Source organism: Babylonia areolata, chromosome 19 (genome assembly GCF_041734735.1).
Source record: "Babylonia areolata isolate BAREFJ2019XMU chromosome 19, ASM4173473v1, whole genome shotgun sequence".
NCBI lineage: Eukaryota > Metazoa > Mollusca > Gastropoda > Neogastropoda > Buccinidae > Babylonia > Babylonia areolata.
This window is the reverse complement of record NC_134894.1, coordinates 39,747,222-39,764,721: the sequence shown is the minus strand read 5'-3', so window position 1 is coordinate 39,764,721 and position 17,500 is coordinate 39,747,222. Positions and strand designations below refer to the sequence as shown.

General features: G+C 45.5%; 1 protein-coding gene across 4 annotated transcripts in view; it reads left to right on the top strand.

The window, feature by feature from the left end:
- LOC143293692 (vitamin D3 receptor-like) overlaps positions 1-17,500 on the top strand; it is a 716,436-nt gene that overhangs the window by 226,948 nt on the left and 471,988 nt on the right. Inside the window, exon 1 of one of the 4 annotated variants that reach the window (XM_076604865.1) lies at positions 6,461-6,548. The exons of the other annotated variants lie outside the window; for them this stretch is intronic. Within the exon in view, the coding sequence (XP_076460980.1) occupies positions 6,527-6,548 (22 nt within the window). The 5' untranslated portion in view covers positions 6,461-6,526. Of the gene's footprint in view, positions 1-6,460; positions 6,549-17,500 lie in introns of those variants that run through there. 4 annotated transcript variants of the gene reach the window in all.

Below are 17,500 nucleotides of genomic sequence, written 5' to 3'. Positions count from 1 at the left end.
TAGTGTCGTGTTGTTCTTTTTCTTTTATATATATATATATATATATATATATATATATATATATATATATATATATATATATATATATATATATATATATATATAATCAACGTTTTTTTCGTGTTTTTTTTAAATTCTTTTACATGTAGACAAATGTGCAACAACGAAAACAACAACAATTTCACACCATATACCATTGTAATAAACTAAAGACATTAATTAATAATAATAAGTAAAATAGGATAAAGTAATGGATGAGTTTTGTTAGAGGCAGCAACGACAGTTTAACCCTGAATCAATCATCAAATATTTATCACACACACAAAACAAAAAACAAAAAAACAAACAAAAAACAACAACAACCAAACAAACAAAAACAACATCATCACACCAAAGATCCCATGGAAAGAAGTGGTTATAAAGAGGACATTTGAAAATAATACAGGTAGTAACTACTAGGGAAAAAGAAAACATTGGCTTATATATATATATATATATATATATATATATAAAGGTCCATTGCACATCAAATCTGGATACTTCTTTTTTTTTTTTTTTTTTACCTACGCTTTATGCCGTTCAATTTTATACCTCGCATAAAGCTGTTTGTGTTGTTCAGTGTTCTTATCATAGACGGGCGGCTGGAGCCTGGACAGCAGCGGCAGCAGTTGTAGGGGCAGGCGCGGCAAACAGAATGCGTGGATTTACTTCGGAATTTTTTTTTTTTTTTTTTTTTTTTTTTTTTTTTACTTCGCTGCCATGACATGGTGTTTGCAACGGTACAAGGAGAATTTTGACGATGATAGCTCGCGATTACTAAGTGGAGTGATGGCCTAGAGGTAACGCGTCCGCCTAGGAAGCGAGAGAGAATCTGAGCGCACTGGTTCGAACCACGGTTCAGCCGCCTTTATTTTCTCCCCCCTCCACTAGACCTTGAGTGGTGGTCTGGACGCTTAGTCATTCGGATGAGACGATAAACCTAGGTCCCGTGTGCGGCATGCACTTAGCGCACGTAAAAGAACCCACGGCAACAAAAGGGTTGTTCCTGGCAAAATTCTGTGGAAAAATCCACTGCGATAAGAAAAAAAACCAACAACAAAAAAACAAAAAAAAAACTGCACGCAGGAAAAAATACAAAAAAAAAAAAAAAAGAAAAAAAAAGGGTGGCGCGGTAGTATCGCGACGCGCTCTCCCTGGGGAGAGCAGCCCGAATTTCACACAGAGAAATCTGTTGTGATAAAGAGAAATACGAATACGAATACGATTACCAACACTTTCCCCCTGTTATTCTTTCTACCCACACGATGTGATCGGTCAATCATAGAGCTGTCCAGGTCGACACATATTTCTTTTGCTATTTTCTGTGCTGTGTCGTCTGTGTTTTCTCCATCAACCTCCGGCACACCATCACATTAATTCGTATTGCGTTCCGTCTGCGATACTGTTCCAGTTCATCTACTTTGTCTTTCAAAGATTGTATTTCATTGTCTTTTTCTGAAAGGTTTTTTTTTTTTTTTTTTTTTTAAAGCTGAAATCTGTTTCCCCAAAGGACTCGTCACTTCGGAAGCTAAGCTTTTTTTGTAAACCATCTTATAATCTCTGGATCAGTTAGTGCAGCCCTCACCTCCTCTTTCACTGACATTATTTTGTGTTCCCTCTCCTGCCATTGTTGAGTCCGATTCCAAATTGGTGCTAGTCAGAAACGCGAGGCTTATGATTGTTGTTTCAGAGTCTTATTTATCATCATTGTTGTCTTATTTATCTATTTATTTATTTATTATTTATTATTATTATTTCATTATTATTATCATTAATACTACCTTTTTTATCATAATTATTATTTATTTATTTATTTATTTATTTATGTAAGCTTATCTATTATTTATTCACCTTTTCTTTTTTTTTTCTCAAGGCCTGACTAAGCGCGTTGGGTTACGCTGCTGGTCAGGCATCTGCTTGGCAGATGTGGTGTAGCGTATATGGATTTGTCCGAACGCAGTCACGCCTCCTTGAGCTACTGAAACTGAAACTGAAAACTCAGAGTCAGTGAAACTAGAATTTGCCTCGATATTGTCTCTTATCATCGTCGCTGTCGATTAACGGTGAGTTTGCTGAACGTTTAACAGACATGGCACGACATTGGTGACAAGATCACTTACAGAACGCGTTTACAACACACGAAGCTTCTTTTTTTTTTTTTTCACAGCGTAAAACAACACTTGAGGACGCCATCTTGGTAAGCACACCAAGGATCAGTTCACAATTTGGCTAACATCTCTTGAAAGAATGAACATATCACGCATTGGAGAGCATGAAACATCTATGAACATTCTCATAGGATGAAACTGTTCCTTACACTCTGAACACCCGTGAATAACATAACAAGCTGAAAGAGATCAACAATCTGCTCACATCCTCGCCATTGCCGGAAGTTGCTGACGGGTTTGTTCGTCACGGAAGGCAGTCAGCTCGCAGCTCGCTTATTTGACACAACAGAGCCAGTGTGTTCACTATAACCTTTATTGTAGCGATCATCAATAATACTATCATCATTTCTACATTTATTTTTTTTTTTTTACTCTAAAAACTGGCGACAGTATATGCCGTGAGGGCTGCACGAATTGTCGCCGGCGACAATGCATGCAGGGGGCGACAGTAAGTGCCTCAACGGCCCTTCCCTCCTAACTGCTCCCTCCCACTCTCATCCAACCCCTCCAGTTCGCTCTCTCTCTCTCTCTCTCTCTCTCTCTCTCTCTCTCTCTCTCTCTCTCTCCGTCTCTCTCATTCATACCTTGTCTGTCTTCCTTTGTGTCAGTGTGCCTACGTTTGTTTTTCAGTCCCGTGTGCGTGCGTGCGTGCGTGTGTGTGTGTGTGTGTGTGTGTGTGTGTGTGTGTGTGTTTCTGTCTTTCCCTCTCTGTCTCTCTCAAGGCCTGACTCTTTCTCTCTGTCTCTCTCTGTCTCTGTCTCTCTCTGTCCCGCTGTATTTCTGTCTCTCCCTCTCTGTCTCTCTCAAGGCCTGACTCTCTCTCTCTTTCTCTGGGCTGTGTGTGTGTGTGTGTGTGTGTGTGTGTGTGTGTGTGTGTGTGTGTCCCTCTGTATTCTCTCTCTCTCTCTCTCTCTCTCTCTCTCTCTCTCTCTCTCTCTCTCTCTTACCCACTCTCTCTTTCACTTTGGATTTTCGCTTTGCGGGCTCCACGTGAACAGAAGTAGGGGCTGGAACAGGAAGGAGTGAACAAACTGCCGTGGGGCGGGCGGGAACATTGAGAACTGTTAGACACAGAGAGGAGTCTTTAGTTGCACAGTGTGTGTGTGTGTGTGTGTGTGTGTGTGTGTGTGTGTGTGTGTGTGTGTGTGTGTGTGTGTACTCTTTGTGTTTGTGTGTTGTTGCTGTTGTTGTTGTTGTTCTGTTGAAGCTCTGTTGTTGTGAAGTTTGAGCAAAGCGGAGCAAAGCAGTGAGAGAGAGAGAGAGAGAGAGAGAGAGAGAGAATCACCATCAGTCAAGCAACGAAGAGCAACTCGGAACTTGAGGTCGACTCTCCCTCCCTCTCTCTCTCTGTCTCTCTCTCTCTCCCGTTGCCTTTCTTCAGTGTGTGTGTGTGTGTATGTGTGTGTGTGTGTGAGCGCGCTTTTGTGTGTGTGTGTGTGTGTGTGTGTGTGTGTGTGTGTGAAACGTGTGGAGGGGACGAGAGAAAGTAGTCGATATATGCGGCTACAATGTGTTTTGCAGCTCTCTTCCTTCCTTTCTTCCTTCCCTCCTTCCTTCCTTCCTTCCTTCCAAACCCTGGATGCTGGCTGGGCCACCTACAACACAATGTTGAGCAAATCAAGCACAGGAGTCTTCTAAATACTGTGGGTGGGAAGAAGACTTGGAAAGATCCTATCGTGGTAGTGGTAGCGGTAATGGTAGTGGTGCTGGCAGTAGCAGTGGTAGCAGCATAGCAGCAGCAACAGCAGCAGCAGTAGCAGTAGCAACAGCAGCGTGTGAACCGACTAGAGAAAAAGAGAGAAGAGAACTGTCCCAACAACACAACAGCACGAACAAGCAACAAAAAGACTGCGAAGAAAGAAAACAGAAGAAGAAGAAGAAGGGGGGAGGCGCGGGTCGCCAGTTTTAGGAGAGAGGTGTTGTATGTTGGGCCTGGGCCTTGCTTTCTTTCTCTTCTCTTCTCTTCGCTCCACTCCACTCCTCTCTCTCCTCTCCGTGCCTCTAGGCCTACCAGTAACTCGTGTGCCAGCTTCGAGCGTGTGGCTGTACTGGGCTGGTGGTGGTGGTGGTGGTAGTGTATTGGGCTGGGCTGGGCTGGGCCCCTACATTTGTGTGTGAGCTTGTGTGAGGGGCGAGTGTCGGGGAGAGAGGGAGAAGAGGGGAGTGCGTGAGTGTGTGAGTGAGTGAGTGAGTTAGTAGTTGTGTTTTGCCTTGCCTCTTTCTCTTCTCTTATCCCCCTTTAGGGTTTTTTCCTTTTTTTTTTTTTTTTTGCTCCCTCCCTTCTTCCTTCCCTCCTTCCCTCCCTCTGTCCTTCTTTCCTTCCTTCCTTCCTTCCTTCCACCTGACTTGCTCCGCACGGTCTCTTTCCGTCTCTCTCTCCGTCTCTCTCTCTCTCTCTCTCTTGCACTGTGGCTGTGGTGGTGGCTCAGGCTCACGTCACTTGCAAAGTAGGGGTCCTATACTACAACACACGGCTGTAGCTCTCGGCCTGTTATGTATGTTGCTCTCTCCGCCTGCCTGCCTCGCCTTGCCTTGCCTGCATGCCCACTGTGGCCCCACGCGCTCTTCTTCAGCTCCAACTACTACTACTACCTCTACTTCTTCTTCTTCTTCTTCTTCTCGTTCTTCTTCCCTGCTCCCGCTCGGCGTGGATTCGTCCGTCCGTCCGTGTGTTAGTCTGCCCCGTTCGTGCCTGCTGCAGTCACGAGTTCTCAAGTGGTGGTGACACTGAGTGGCCGGCTCCCTAGTCGATCGTCTTCGACTTCTTCTTCTTCTTCTTCGGCAGCTGGCCCTCACTGTTGGTTCAAAGAGCTAGGCAGGCTGTCCAAGTCCAACCCTACTTTTGTTTTCGGTTTAAAAAAAAAAAAAAAAAAAAAAAGAGTTGGTTCTGTCTTCAGAAGAAACAAAAAGTGGTGGTGGGTGGTGGAGAGTTGGTGGCAGTAGGAGCAGTACCCGGACGTTTATAAATTTCTCTCGTTTTTTTTTTTTGTGTGTGTGTGTGGATTTTTACTTCATTTTACACAACCCCGCGTGTGCCTACTGCTGCTTCTACTGCTGTTGTTGTTGTTGTCGTCATCGTGGGCCTTACATCATTGTTGATTGTGTGTGAAGTGCCTGGAGAAGTCTTCTTCTTCTTCTTCAAGACCTTATTACTCCGCCATCCGGACCGTCCTGCCTTCCTTCCTCCATCCCTCCATCCCTCCTTCCTTCCTCCTCTCCATCAGAAGCAGTGGTTGGTCGGTGGTGCCTTGACATCGTTCCTGAGGGCAGTCAGTGGACTGTGGATTGATCCCTTGTTTGTTTTCATCTGGAGCCGGTGCCTCGTGGTGCTGTTGTGTGGTAGTGCTGTGTTGGTTGTGGTGGTGCTGGTGGTGGTGGTAGTGGTGGTGTGAAGTCAGTGGGGCATCGCCTGCTGCTCAGTGCCAGACCGCTTCGCCTGTCCGTCCGAGCCTCCGTCCGTCCGTCCGTGCATCCGTCCACCGTGTGTGTGTATGTGTGTGTGTGTATGTGTGTGTGTGTGCCTTGATCGTTTGTGGTGGTGACCAGGTGTGCTACTGGTTCGTTGGTCCAGTGGTAGGGTGGGTGGTGGAGGTGGTGGGGCCCGCCTAGTTTTATTTGTGCCTCAACACAACTTGCTAGCTGTGGGTTGTTGGTTGTGGGTTGTGGGAGTAAGGCACCGTTTTGTGCGTGTGGTGTGTGGTGTGTGATGGTGGTGGTGGTGGTGGTAGTGGTGGTGTGAGGAGGGGTGGTGGTAGGTGGTGAGTGTGGCGGCCAGTGTGTGAGTGTGTGTGTGTGTTATCGCTCGGTCCCCCTCCCCACACACCACACGATATACCTTTTTACCTTTTTTACAGTTACCCACGTGGTCGGGTTAAATAGGGGTGCGCGTCTTCGTTCCTTCGATCCTTCCCCCATTCTTCCTTCCTTTCTTCCTTCCTTCCTTCCACGAAGGAGTACAGGGTGGGGGAAGAGGGGCAAGCGCCCAATTCTCATCTACCTTTCTTCGTTCCAGTGCAGAAGGAACCAGCGACTGATTCAGTTGACTGACTTGTCTGAAGAACTACTGTGCTTCTTCGTCTTGTGGTGGAGAGGATTCTGTTTGGTTTCTTTTCTTTTCTTTTTTTTTTTTTTTGTATGCTGGAGGAACCCTCCCACGGATACTATCCACCTTACCGTCTTCCCCGCACCCCTCCTTCCTTCCTTCCGTCCCTGGCTGTGGAAGCTTCCTCCTCCTCCTCCCCCCACCCCCCTCCGCGCGTCCGATCTCCACCACCACCTCCACCTCCTCCTCCTCTTCTTCCATCGATCGCCCCTGTGGAATGGAGGCGCAGAAAGCTACAGGTGGGTACTGTTCTGTTCGCTTACAGACAACTAACATGCAGTCCGCTGTGCTGATTTCTTTGGAGGGTGTGGTGGGTGGAGGGAAGGGAAGAGAGAGACGGTGAGAAAATGGGAGAAGAAGAAGATGATGATGATGATGATGAAGAAGAAGATTTTCTTGTTGTCCTGTTCCTCGATATATCTGTGTTGTATTGTGACATGTTCCAAATAAAATACTGTTTACACCAAGAAGAAGAGGAGGAGGAGGGAGGGAGAGAGAGAGAGAGAGAGAGAGAGAGAGAGAGAGAGAGAGAGAGATGGGATACAATACAAGAGACAGAATGAATCATTGAATGAATGAATGAATGAATGAATGAATGAATGATTCTTTATTGCTTTTTATTTACATAGATCCTTGTTGAACAAAGGGTAAGCAAATTCTACCGCGTAAAGGATATTAACTAAGGGGGGAAGAGGGGAAGAGGGAGAGAGACAGAGACAGAGAGAGGCAGGCAGAGAGAGAGAGAGAGAGAGAGAGAGAGAGAGAGAGAGAGAGAATGTTAGAATGACAGAAACAGAGACATAGACGTACCAATCCAGATACACAGAGAGAGAGAGAGAGAGAGAGGGGGGTGGCAGCGGAGAGGTGTCACACGACCAGGCGTCACGGCGAGAGAGAGGGGTGGGGTAGGGGGTGGGGGAGGGAGGGGAAGCCGGGGTAAGGTGTAAGTAGTAGGTAGGTAGGTAGGTAGGTAAAGGGGTGGACCTGGGGGAGGGGAAGGGGGAGGAGTAGCTGCCGGCCCATTTGCCGGCTGTTGAGTCAGACTGATCGATCTGCCCCTGTGTGCCTGATTGATTCGCTGCGATCGATAAGACGATTTGTTGTGCAGGGAGAGGGGTGGTTGGTTGGTTGGTTGGTTGGTGGTGGTGGTGGTAGTGGTGGTGGAGACAGGTGGTTGGGGGATAGTGGAGGAGGGGGGGGGGGGAAGGTGGACCGATGTGTATGTATGCTACATGTGTGTGTGTGTGTGTGTATGTGTGTGTGCACGGCTTGACAAGGCAAGGAAGGCCGCGCTTGTGGGGTGGAAGGGGAGGTGGACCGACGTGTACTCCACGTGTAGTGTGTGTGTGTGTGTGTGTGTGTGTGTGTGTGTGGATGTGTGTGTGGTTGTGTGAGTGTGTATGTATGTGTGTGTGTGTGTGTGTGTGTGTGTGTGTGTGTGTGTTTTCGTGCGTGTGTGCAGTGTGTGTAACGGCATGATAATGCAAGGAAGGTGGCTGCAGTTAAGGAGGCATACTTCATGTGTTTTAATGCGTACACCTGTAGTAAAACACGGCGTGTGTACATACGATTTTACAAGGAAAAAAAAGAAAGAAAGAAATGTCCGTGACATGACATACTAATGATAAGCCTTCCATGTTGTTGTCCTGTGGAATTTATTGTATTTGTATTGTGATATGTTCAACTGAAATAATGTTTAACAACACACATCAGTGTTTGCAGAGAGGGGTTTGGGTGTTCTACACGTCGAGTAAAGTTTGTAACAGTGGAAGAGTACGAATAATATAAATGTAAGACGTACAGTGTACATGTATCGCATTACAACAAAGGGAAACGATAATAATGATTATTATGTCTGTACAAATTATTTCGTGTTTACAGTAATAGGATACTACGCTTTCACTGGGAAACAAAAAAAAAAAAATGATGTAAAGAACATCTGTAAGGATGTATTGTATGTAGTAACACAATAGTTAAAGGAAGCGCTCATGATGTTTAAAAACTGCGCTGAATGGGTTTGGTTTCCTCAGTTACAGCAGATGTATATTACAAGAGGAACGCTCAGTTTGTGTCAGATATTAATGTGTGCACCTGTCAGGCAATGCATCAGTGGTATATAAAGCTAACACTCGTATAAGATCTGAAGGGCTCACAGTGCGTATGTGAAATATTTCAAAGGAAAACGCTTATGCTAGGAACGAACAGACGCATTGTGTGTGTCACCCGTAGTGTGAGAAAGTCTTTCTTTGTGTGTGTGTGTGTGCTGGTCAATGATGCCATTCATTTTGCGGCCGACCACAACGTGTTACAATTCAAAGGGAAAAGAAGTCCAAAACAAAGAATAGTGACTGCGATATCCTGACCTGAAAACCCCGTTTTATCTGAGTAATATATATATATATATATATATATATATATATATATATATATATATATATATATATATCTGTGTGTGTGCGTGGGGGGGGGGGGGGGGGGAATTTCTGAATACATCAGTTCTTGGGAGAAGAACTATGTATCAAGTTGCTGAACACATCAGTTATTGGAAAAATTAATATGTACTGCTAAAAACATCAGTTATTGGAAGTAGAACCATGTATTGACTTCCTAAATACACAAGTTATTGAAAGCTTTTTTTTGTGGGGGGGAGGGGGGGGGGGTGGGGGCACTGGGACGGGGGGGGGGGGTAATATGTATCAACTTGGTAAACACATCAGTTGTTGGAATAATAAATATGTATCAACTTGCTAAATATATCAGTTGCTGGAAGAATAAATATGTATCAACTTACTATATATATATATACACCAGGTTTTGGAAGAAGAAATATGTATCAGTTTCCTAAATACATCAGTTATTGGAAGAATAAATGTGTATCAGCTTGATAAATACATCAGTTATTGGAAGAGGAAATACACAGCAACTTGCTAAATACATCAATTACTCGAAGAAGAGATATGCATCAACTTGATAACTACATCAGTTATTGGAAGAAGAAATACATACCAACTTGCTAAATACATCAATTACTCGAAGAAGAGATATGCATCAACTTGATAACTACGTCAGTTATTAGAAGAAGAAATACATACCAACTTGCTAAATACATCAATTACTCGAAGAAGAGATATGCATCAACTTGATAACTACGTCAGTTATTGGAAGAAGAAATACATACCAACTTGCTAAATACATCAATTACTCGAAGAAGAGATATGCATCAACTTGATAACTACATCAGTTATTGGAAGAAGAAATACATATCAACTTGCTAAATACATCAGTTATTGGAAGAAGAACTATGTGTCAAGTTGCTGAACACATCGTTTCTTGGAAGAAGAACTATGTGTCGACTTGCTAAATGCATCAATTACTGGAAGAAGATATATCTGTATTAACTTGATAAATACATCAGTTCTTGAAAGGGGGAAAAAGTGATGAGACTCGTGTGAGAGAGAGAGAGAGAGAGAGAGAGAGAGAGAGGGGGGGGGGGGGGGGGGGGGGGGGGGGGGGGGGGGGGGGCAGTGGAAGAGGAAACGATAGATTTTAACGATTCTAAATGACAAGTGACGTCCTCTCCAGCCGGAGTCCCAGTCCGTTTGATCTATTGATTCACTTGGAACGAGTTTTTTTGTGTTTTTTTTGCTGAGATTTGTTGTGCGCTGTGCTGTACAGTGCTCTCTCTCTCTCTCTCTCTCTCTCTCTCTCTCTCTCTCTCTCTCTGTTGATTAAATCTAAACGTATGTGTATATTTCTCGTATGTGTGTGTGTGTGTGTGTGTGTGTGTGTGTGTGTGTGTGTGTGTGTGTGTGTGTGTGTGTGTGTGTGTGTGTGTGTGTGATAATCAAAAATAAATGTGTATGTGTATATTTCTCGTCTGTGTGTGTGTGTGTGTGTGTGTGTGTGTGTGTGTGTGTGTGGGTGTGTGTGTGTGTGTGTTCGTTAAATCTAAACGTGTGTGTATACTTCTCTTATGTGTGTGTGTGCGTGCGTGCGTGCGCGCGCGCGCACGCGCGTCTGTGTGTGTATGTATCATGTCAACACCTACAAAGCACCAACGTCAACGTTTCAGTCCCTCCCATGTCTGTTGATAATCTGTTTTACAATTCACCCTGGGATTAAAAAAAAAAAAAAAAAAAAAAAATTGTCCACAGGGGTGACGGCTGTGCTATTGCCATTAACTGGTTCTGACAGTTCCTTTTTTTATTTATTTAATCTTTGGGGGGTTTTTTTGTTCACCGTTAAAAGCAGCACTACTTGCCGACCCCCCTGTCCCCTCCCTCCCCCCCATCCGACTCCCCTCCCCTACCTCCCGCCCCCCTACCACGCCCGTTCTCTACAAAGTTCTTCGGTGTAACGCTGAATGTAACGGACTATACAAGCGTGTCCGTACAAACAGCTACAACCACTCGTTTCAGTGCCCATGAATGCAAGTCTTCTGCATTACTTTTCAAGTCTCATCTGAAAGAAAGTCTTTTTTATTTTTTTATTTTTTTTATTTTTTTTTTCCAATCTTTCCAAGTCTGAATGTGCACATCGATTTATGTTGTTTGTTTGTGTGTGAATGTTTGCATGCTTTCATGTGTGAATATTGAATACGTGTGTGTAGTTATGCGCTTATGTGTGGGCTTAAGTAGGCACTAAGCGATTTTAAATGTAAATGTAAACGTGTGTGAATGTGTGTGTGTGTGTGTGTGTGTGTGTGTGTGTGTGTGTGTGTGTGTGTGTGTGTGTGAGTGAGTGAATGAGTGTGTGTGTGTTCCTGCTATTGCCTGCCTGAGAGAGAGAGAGAGAGAGAGAGAGAGAGAGAGAGAGGCAGAGAGACAGACAGAGACAAAGAGAGACAGAGACAGAGACAGAGAGAGATAGAGACAGACAGACAGACACACACACACACACACACACATACACACACACACACAACATACACACACACACACACACACACACACACACACACACAGAAATAAATTTGTGAGAAGAAGAAGAAGAAGAAGAAGAAGAAGAATAACGAGAGGATGCGATAACTAAGTGGTCAAAGCGTTGCACTTCCCCCATCAATATAGTCGGCCTGTTGTGTTTGTTGGGACACTATGCGGTTTGAGGTCTGGCAAATCGTCCACTAGAAAAAACAACAACAACAACAAAAAAACTGGGGTGGGTGGGGGTGGGGGGAGAGTGGGGTGTGGGGGGGGGTCGTCGTGGTGTCACTGTGGTGAGGGAGTTATGGTGGAAGGGGGTTGTCAGCATTGTGGTGGAGTCGCCCGCATCAGTAATGTACATGCACGTGCCAGACAAGCCTGAAAACCCCTGTCGTACGTACATAGTTATCTGTACAAACAATTATGATTATGATATGCAGACAGCACCCACCAAATCAAAAAAAAAAAAAAAAAAAAAAAGGGCTCAGAAATTATGAACTATTTTATTTTTGCACATTAACACACACACACGCACACACACACACACACACACGCACACACACTCACGCATGCATGCAAGCACACACACCCCTTCACACAAACCCACCCCCTCACACACACACACACATCGAGATATTGCGCAAGTATGCTGGTTGAAGTTTCTGTTCTCTCTTCTTTTTTTCTTTCTTTAAGAAGAAGAAGAAGAAGAAGAAGAAGAAGAAGAAGAAGAAGAAGAAGAAGAAGAAGAAAGAAAGAAAGAACCAACAACAACGAAACACAAATCGTACCGTCTGCGAATTTCTTCTTTATTTCCTTCCTTCCTTCCTTCATTCTTTTCTGTCTTCCTTCCGTCCTTTCTCCCTTTCCTATGTTTCTGTATTCCTTTCCTTCTTTCCTTCCTTTTTTCTCTCTAGTACCTTTTCATCCTAAAAATATATATATCTATCAACTGAGCTGAGCAACATTTTGTGACACACAGAAAGTAAAGCCAGCGCAAGCAGCGTGGGGGAATCTGGAATGCCAAATATGTTGTTGAGATAATGTGTGAACAAGCTTCATTATGTCGTGCGAGCACGGGTAGGTCTGAATAGCAGTTCCCTGTTATTTGTCTGTCTGTCTGTCTGTCTGTCTGTGTTGGGCCTTTAACTGTCTCTGTGGGTTTCTATACTGTGTCTGTTTTATTTCTGTGTCTGTCGGTTCTACGTCTGATTCTTTGTCTCTCTCTCTCTCTGTGTCTCTGTCTGTGTGTCTGTCTGTCTCTGTCTCTGTCTCTCTCTCTTTCACTTTCTCTGTCTGTCTGTCTGTCTGTCTCTCTCTATCTCTCTCTCTGTCCCTCTCTCGCGTGGTGTAGCGTGTATGGATTAGTCCACACGCTTTGACACCTCCTTGAAAATGAAAAGTTAAATTCTGTGTGTGTGTGTGTGTGTGTGTGTGTGTGTGTACGTGTGTGTGCGCGCGCGCATGCGTGATGTGTCACATGCTTTTCACGTGTGTGGGATGATAAATGCTATCAACATCAACACTACAAAAACAACAACAACAACAACAAAAAAACAGAATTTTTTCACGAACGTAAGCACTCTTTTATCGTGTTAATGACTCGTTTATGGCAATATGTGAATCTGAACATCTGTATGTGTGGCTAATTTGTGTGTGTGTGTGTGTGTGTGTGTGTGTGTGTGTGTGTGTGTGTGTGTGTGTGTGTGTGGTTTCATAATTATTTGATTTAGATTGTGGGCCCTTGTATGTTCTCTCCCTTCTCACCCCATTCGACACCCTTCCCCCTGCCCCGCCCCCTGCCCATCACCCCCCCCCCCTCCCGCCCCACATCATCCCTCCCTGGTCTCCCCACTCCCCCCCCCCCCACACACACACACTGTCTCTCCCCCACTCTCTCTCCTTCCCCCCTCTCTCTCTCTCCCCCTTTCTCTCTCCCCCACTCTCTCTCCTTCTTCCCACTCTCTCTCCTCAACTCTCTCTCCTTGCCCCCCTCTCTCTCTCTCTCTCCTTCTCCCATCTCTCCCTTTCTCTCTTTTCCCCTATCTCTATCTCTCCCCCCCCTCACCCCCCCCCCCCCACACACACACATACACACACTCTCTCTCTCTTTGATGTTGAAAATAAATTCAAAAGGGTCTCAAGAGGAACCGAGTGGGGAGAAAATGACAACAACATAACAACAACAACTATGATGATGATGATGATAACAACAACAACAACAATAATAATAATGACGATGGTGATGATATGATGCTGCTGCTGCTGATAATAAGCTAGAGAGAAAATAAGAAGAGAGGGTAGTGGGGAAGTATAGGGAAGGGGGGGAGGAAGAACAAGCAAACCAAAAGCTAACGTGTTCAAAACGAAAGAAGTACAGGACTGACTGATGAAAATTCACTGCAGGCGCTGAACCAGGTCTACTTTTGTCAGTCACAGCTTTCCTTGACAGGTGTAAAGTCAAAACTGACCCCCTTCACAGAAGCACGGCTCCTGGGAATATTTTGTGCATGAAAGAGATGTTCTTACTGGGAGTAAAAAAAAAACAAACAAACGAAAATGCCCCTCATCCCACCCCCTTATCAAATTACCCCCCTTTCATAAAAAAAGAAGAAAAATAATAGAAACTTGATGTTATTATAGTTTGGGGGGAAAATATCATTGCCTCTTTCACTTCCTTGGTTGTTTTTTTTTTTTCACGGCAGTTATTTTGAGTCCAGACAAATCTAGGACACAACCAACATATATATATATATATATATATATATATATATATATATATATATATCAGTGACACAAACACGTCACCCCTCCCCACCAAAAAACAAAAAACCCTCTTTCTTAGGGGTGAGAGTATCAGGGTGGTAGGGGTGGGTGGGTGGGTGGCATGTGGAGAATTGGGTGGTGGTGGTGGTGGTGGTTGTGGTATGGTGGTGGTAGTGGTCATTGTATGACGTCACGGGGGTTGGAGTGTGGCCAGTCTCTTCTCCGTTCCCCCTCACGCCCCCCCCCACCCCCACCCCCCATGACACCCCCCTCACCCTCCCCCCAACCCCCACAAACACACAAAGTCCTTCATGAGCCGTTCTACCCTAAGGCCTTTCTTTCCTCTTCCTACTGGCTGGTCCACGTCCACTCATTGGACCGTGCCTGGAATAATGCTGGGGGGAAACCCAGTTTTCCTTGTTTGGTTTCTTTCTTTCTTTTTTTTTCTTTCTTTGTTTTTATTCCCTTTCTTTTTTTTTATATATATATCCATTTTGTTGTTCTTGTTGTTTGTTGTTTTTTCTCCTTTTCTGTATGTTGTCAATACTCCCCCATCCACCCCCACCCCCTTTTTTTCTTTTCTTTTCTTTCCTTTTCTATTTTTCTTGCTTGTGTGCGCTTTGTTAAGATTTTTTTTTCCCTTCCTGCTGCATTTTTGAATAGATTTCTCTCTCTCTCTCTCACACACACTCTCTCACTTTTTCTCTGTTTCTTTTCTTTCTTTTTAGAGAGGGGGCGGGGGGGGTACGGGGGGAGGAGGGGGTGGAGTGGGGGTAGGGAAGGGGGGTATGGTGTTTTTTTTTCTCTCTTTTTTTTTTTTTTTAAACTGAAGGACGCGACGCGAAGATATGTGATACTTGAGTCAGATTTTTTTTTTTGGTTTTTTTTTTTTGTCCTTCCTGTGTCTCCCTCTCCCTCTCTCTCTCTCCGACTTATTAAATCTTTGTTTGTTGTCTGTTGTTGTTGTTGTTGCTATTATTGTCATGATAATGATGATGATTATCTTTCTTTTGTCGTTGTGTAAAAAAAAAAAGAAGAAAAAAAAAAAGGTTTTATGGTTTTATGTGAGTTGTATAAATCAGAAATACATCCGCAATCCAAACCATAATAAAAACGTTCCCGCCCTCCCCCCCCCCCCCCCCTCACCCACCACCCCCCACTCTGCCCCCCCCCCCCCTGTCCCACCCCCCCAGCCACAACACCCTCCCAACCTCCCAGACTACAACAGCTTCTTTTGTCCTGTGTGCTGAGAATTTGAAAAAAAAAAAAAAAAAAAAAAAATCTTTCATAAAATAAAATACATAAACTATATCCTTTAAATAGTGGGGGGGTTATGGGCGGAAACTTGAAACCCAACTTCCTTACTGAGATAATAATTATAATGTGGGCTATTTTCTTCTTCAGTGTATCGGCCTTGTCATGAAACCATGGGAAGTAGGTGGGGGATTACTGTAGGTATTGAAGCAGTTATAGGCAAACATACAGGTATCAGACCATGAAGTGTCCGTGAGACGTTTTGTACGCCCCTTTCCACTCATTCTCCCGATTTCAATTTTTTTTTAAAAAGAAAAAAAAAGGTTTACTTTTGCTGGGGTGGAGGTACGGCGTGTGTGTGTGTGTGTGTGTGTGTGTGTGTGTGTGTGTGTGTGTGTGTGTGTGTGTGTGTGTGTGTGTGTGTGTGTGTGTGTGTGTGTGTATTTGGGAGAGGGGAGAGGGTGTTGAGCAGGAGGAAAGTATGATATTCTTGGGCCACTTCATAAGTGTTTCCTGCTTGGAGATTGAAGCAGGAAGGGAAGAGGGGAGTAGTGTGGTATAGGGTGGTGTTGGGTGGTGTAGGGTGGGAAAGGATGGTATAGGGTGGTGTTGGGTGGTGTAGGGTGGTATTGGGTGGTGTGGGGTGGTATAGGTTGGTGTAGAGTGGTACTGGGTGGTGTGGGGTGGTGTTGGGTGGTGTAGGGTGGAAAAGGATGGTATAGGGTGGTGTTGGGTGGTGTAGGGTGGTATTGGGTGGTGTAGAGTGGTACTGGGTGGTGTGGGGTGGTGTATGGTGGTATTGGGTGGTGTAGAGTGGTGTGGGGTGGTATTGGGTGGTATAGGGTGGTGTTGGGTGGTATAGGGTGGTACTGGGTGGTGTATGGTGGTATTGGGTGGTGTAGAGTGGTACTGGGTGGTGTAGAGTGGTGTGGGGTGGTATTGGGTGGTATAGGGTGGTACTGGGTGGTGTAGAGTGGTGTGTGGTGGTATTGGGTGGTACTGGGTGGTGTGGGGTGGTGTAGGGTGGTATTGGGTGGTGTAGAGTGGTGTGGGGTGGTATTGGGTGGTATAGGGTGGTGTTGGGTGGTATAGGGTGGTACTGGGTGGTGTATGGTGGTATTGGGTGGTGTAGAGTGGTGTGGGGTGGTATTGGGTGGTATAGGGTGGTGTTGGGTGGTATAGGGTGGTACTGGGTGGTGTGGGGTGGTGTAGGGTGGTATTGGGTGGTGTAGGGTGGTTTTGGGTGGTGTAGGGTGGTATTGGGGGTGGGGTGGGGTGGGGTGGGGTGGGGTGGATGGTTCAGGATGAAGGTGGCGGGAACGATTATGTACGTAAGACCGGAAATACAGTTGAGAACACCACCAACAAAACTGCGCCTGTTCCTTTCAGACTGCCCCCCAAACACACACACACACACACACACACACACACACACACACACACTCCCCAGTCCCCTCCTGCCCCCACCCCCGGCCCCTCCCCCTACCCCTCCATCTCATCTTAATCCCTCCCCCTCTCCCTGCACCCCTCCCCACCCCCGGCCCCTCCCCCTACCTCTCCATCTCATCTTAATCCCTCCCCTCCCGCTATTTCTCTACGCTTCCCCCCTCCCCCCCCCCCCCCCCCCCCCCGCCACCCGCTCTCTCCCCCCCCCCCTCCCCGCCCAGCCCGCCCCCAAATCTTGACAGTTATTGGGGAATGAATGTTCATAGTTAACAACAACAACACCAACAACCAACCAGCCAACAATGGAAGTGCACATGCAAGAAAAGTACCTGTGGTTATGTAGTGATGCTCACTATCACAAGTGTTATTTTGTCGAAAATCTGAGCATCGTTCCATCGTGTTCCCATGAAGAAAACTGTGCAAGTTCTCCAAGTGGTCCACTGATAACCTTTTTTTGTGAACCCTGTATTAAAACTAAAACGTAGAGGAGGTTGTTCCGTTTCAGAGTTGTGTGTGTGTGTGTGTGTGGGGGGGGGGGGGGGGGGGGGGGGGGGGGGGGGCGAGGGGGGGCGAGGGGGGGTGGAGGCTGGGGTGGTGGTGGTAAGAGGTGTTAACTGCAGAATATAAAGAAGTCATGATCGTTTCACATTGTGCAGGGGGTAGGATCAGTGTCTCGACTCTCTCTCTCTCTCTCTCTCTCTCTCTCTCACACACACACACACACACACACACACACACAACGCTTCATGCAGACACAACACGTATTGTTTGTCGCTGTCCTTTTTTAGTTTTGTGCCCACACCGCT